The 3,331-nt window shown below is 62.2% G+C and overlaps 1 protein-coding gene across 1 annotated transcript in view; it reads left to right on the top strand.

Annotated features, from left to right (window-relative positions):
- Positions 1-998: 998 nt before the first annotated feature.
- Hadh (hydroxyacyl-CoA dehydrogenase) overlaps positions 999-3,331 on the top strand; it is an 8,725-nt gene continuing 6,392 nt past the window's right edge. The window contains exons 1-2 of the mRNA XM_019210256.2: positions 999-1,156; positions 2,320-2,477. Of these exons, the coding sequence (XP_019065801.1) occupies positions 1,124-1,156; positions 2,320-2,477 (191 nt within the window). The 5' untranslated portion in view covers positions 999-1,123. The remainder of the gene's footprint in view (positions 1,157-2,319; positions 2,478-3,331) is intronic.

Genomic DNA, 3,331 nt, shown 5'->3' with positions numbered 1-3,331 from the left:
GCTCTTGGGGTGCTCGCCGAGGCCCCTCGCCCACACCCTGCAACCTCGGGCCCTCAGCTGGGGGCAGGCAGTCAGCCGCACAGGTCCACAGTGGGTGCAGGTGTGTGGCATCCGCCACCCTGCTGCGTGAGTCAGCTCGCCATGTCAGGTGCCTGCGGTGGGCACTGGCCCAGGGCCCTTCCCGCCCTGCAGAGCCGCCCTGCCTGCCAGCTGCAGCCTCACAGGGTGTGGTAACGGCCTGGCTGCTCCTGGTCGCAGCATGTTCTTTGGGGTCTCGCCTGGGGAGCCGGGGCCCCTCTGTTTAGGCTTTGCCTGCGCTCTGTTCCTCTTCCCGTTCCCCATGTCCAGACCGCTGTCACTTTCTCTCTGGCTTCCTCTCCCTGCTGCAGGTCTCCTGCCTGGTACAGTGACTGCCACCCGCGGGACCCCAGCCCTTGGCACTGTGGCCTCTCCACTGTGTCTTGGGACTGGTGTCCTCTGGCACTGTCCTTAGGGTGACCTCGCTGGAGGCAGGGACGGCCTGTCCCCGACCACAGAGCCGGCTGGCCGTGTGCCCGCAGCCTGTGGAGCCCGGGTATAGGTGTCTGCGCCTGAGGGAGGCTGCCCAAGAGCAGGGCCGGGCCCAGGGCTCTGGCTGCACGGGAGGGGCTGGGCCAGACTAGGTGGGAGTGGGCGCTGTCACCATGTCCCTTTCTGAGCAGCCGTGTGGGTGCAGGAGCTGTGGGCGGAGGGTGTGGGCTAGAGGCGAGCCACAGTCGCCGCAGGGAGTGTCCTGTGCCCGTTGCGTGGCTGGGGAGTCCTCACCTCCGGGCCACAAAGGCTGCTTGCCTGCACCTGAGGGTCACGGTGCTGCTCGGCCGGAAGTGTGGGTGTCAGCTCCCTCACGGTCGTCGTTCTGCTGGAAGGAAGGCAGAGTTCGCGTGGAGCGAGACTGTCCTCCCTCTCCTTCCTCCTCTCCTGTGTCCTCTTTCCTTTCCTTTCCTTCCCTTTCCCTTTCCTTTCTTTCTGATTTTCCTTTGGGCTCTAGGTTGCTGCAGCCACTGGCCACACAGTGGTGTTGGTGGACCAGACCGAGGACATCCTGGCCAAGTCCAGAAAGGGGATCGAGGACAGCCTGAGGAAGATGGCAAAGAAGAAGTTTGCAGAAAACCCCAAGGTGGGTTCTGGCCCAACGCCCTGAACCCAGGCCTCTGACTGCTCGCGTTTGTGAGGGCTCCCAGCCTTGCTTTCCCCGGGCGTGTGTGTGGGTTTCAGGATTGCAGAAACCTTTCCCCGCGACTGTAGGCTGATGCAGGAAGAGTCACCAGGGTCGGGTGGGGTAGGAAGCAGAAGGAAAGGGTTTGAGGTCGAGGAGACAGTTTCTGCAGGCCATGGACCCATTTCAGAAGAGTGCGAGAGCTTGGGGCGGAGCGACAACATTTCCAAAGGAGGGGAGAGGGAGATAGAGGAAGAGACTCGTATGTTCACTTCCCAAGGTAAAAAACAGAATGCTGAGGTATTTAGATAGGTGCCCAGCAGTGCCCAGCAGTGTCTGATCGTGCCCTGGGATGACGCACCCACTTCGGGGAGCAGAAGCAGGGGATCAGTTACAGGAAAAGACCCACCAGGCGCATGCCCTCACGGGCCTCGCTTTGCACACTCGCCTGGCTTTCTGCCACTTTCTGAAGCAGCCCCGCAAAGCCTCTTCCCTGAGTGTCTTGACAAAGCGTGATCAAAAATATGGTGAAAGCTGCTTCCAGTGCCGTCCACAGGAAGGGCAGGCTCGCAGAAACACGACAGTGTGTCCCCAAAACGGACCTGGCACCCTGTGACTCTGGCTCTTCCCCACAGTCAAAATGGCCATGAGAGGTCAGTGCTTTGCACATCGAGGCAGCCACAACAGTGCAGCTAAAGACACACAGGAAGTAGGACTCCAGGGCTGCTCCAGAAAGTGGCACAGACGATGAGATCAGTGCTAGACACGGGCACACTGGGACACCGCGCTGCCCGGCAGGAAGGCAGTGTTTGAGAGCTTGTTTGGAGGTTCTAGCAGGGGAGCGCAGCTAGCGTATACCCTTGACTCAGGAACCGGTCCTCCTCTATCCGGGTTCTTGGACAGAACGCGCAACTTCGGGAGGGACGCACGTGGAGCGGTGAGGGAGGAAGGGGACACCGCCTAGCCAGCCAGGTCAGCCGGAACAACCCTGGCGATCAGTGGGGCAACAGATGTCTCAGCCAGATCGTCCTCACATCCCAGAGTCTGATCGCGAGAGCCTGGGTGTGTTCAGGCCAGGTCCTCGCCCCGCAGCAGGCCCACCGTGACGGCCCCTTCTGCACCAGGCTGCTGACGAGTTCGTGGCCAAGACCCTGAGCAGCATCACGACCAGCACAGACGCCGGGGCCGTGGTGCACAGCACTGACCTGGTGGTGGAGGCCATCGTGGAGAACCTGAAGGTGAAGAGTGAGCTCTTCCAAAGGCTGGACAAGTTCACGGCTGAGTACGTGACCCTGGGTCCTCGGAGCTCCTTGCCCTCCACCCTCCCGATTTGCTTCTGATGTGGAGGGAGCTGCTGGGCCTGTTGATGTTGAGCACTTTCCGGCTTCAGCAGAAACCCTCTGGGGGCATCCTGGGGGCTCTGAGGCTCACAGCGGGGCAGCAGGGGGCACTGGGCAGCCCGCACTAGAGCCTCGGAGCATGCGACCTGGCTCTTGTCGACCTGTGCTCCTGTGGCCTGTGCATGTACACGTCTCCTGTTAGGGCAGTGTTTGGCAAGCGGGACCCAGCCACCCGCACTGTAAGCTGAAGAGGGACACTTGGTGTCCTGCCTGATGGAAAGTCGCCAGGGCCTGGTGCTGGGAAGGCCCTGCCCTCCTGTCACCTGTGTCTCTGCTGGGCAGCATGCAGTAGGGTGGCAGAGGCAAGGACAGCGCTCTGAGGACTGGGGCGACTCTCCTGCTAGGGGTTCAGGGTGGGCCCTGTGCAGGGAGGAACCAAGCAGTGAAATCCGGCCAGGCACTGCAGTGCAGGGAGTGAGAGAGCGGCCTCTTCTCTGCCGTGGTCCCCAGCCCTGACTCAGCACGCAGGGACCCTGGGGGCTGGGGTCTGTGCTGCCACCTCTAGGATGAAAGACGATTTGGTCAGAGTGTCAGAAGGTGCGGATAGGTGGGTGCGAGGGGTGTGTTTAGGACACAGGCGTGCGTTCTTCGGGAGGACCAGGAATCCGAGATTCACAGTGCGGCAGAGCTCACAGCCAGACCTGGGCTGCCCACCCGTCACCACGCTGCCGACCACGCGTTCCCTCCTGTTCCCTGCCCGGCCAGCAGGGCCCTCCCACGGGAAGGCAGGTGGGAC

Source organism: Fukomys damarensis, unplaced genomic scaffold (assembly GCF_012274545.1).
Source record: "Fukomys damarensis isolate Sample0158 unplaced genomic scaffold, DMR_v1.0_HiC HiC_scaffold_25, whole genome shotgun sequence".
NCBI lineage: Eukaryota > Metazoa > Chordata > Mammalia > Rodentia > Bathyergidae > Fukomys > Fukomys damarensis.
Note: the sequence above shows the minus strand (reverse complement) of the source record. Positions and strands in the feature narration are given on the sequence as shown.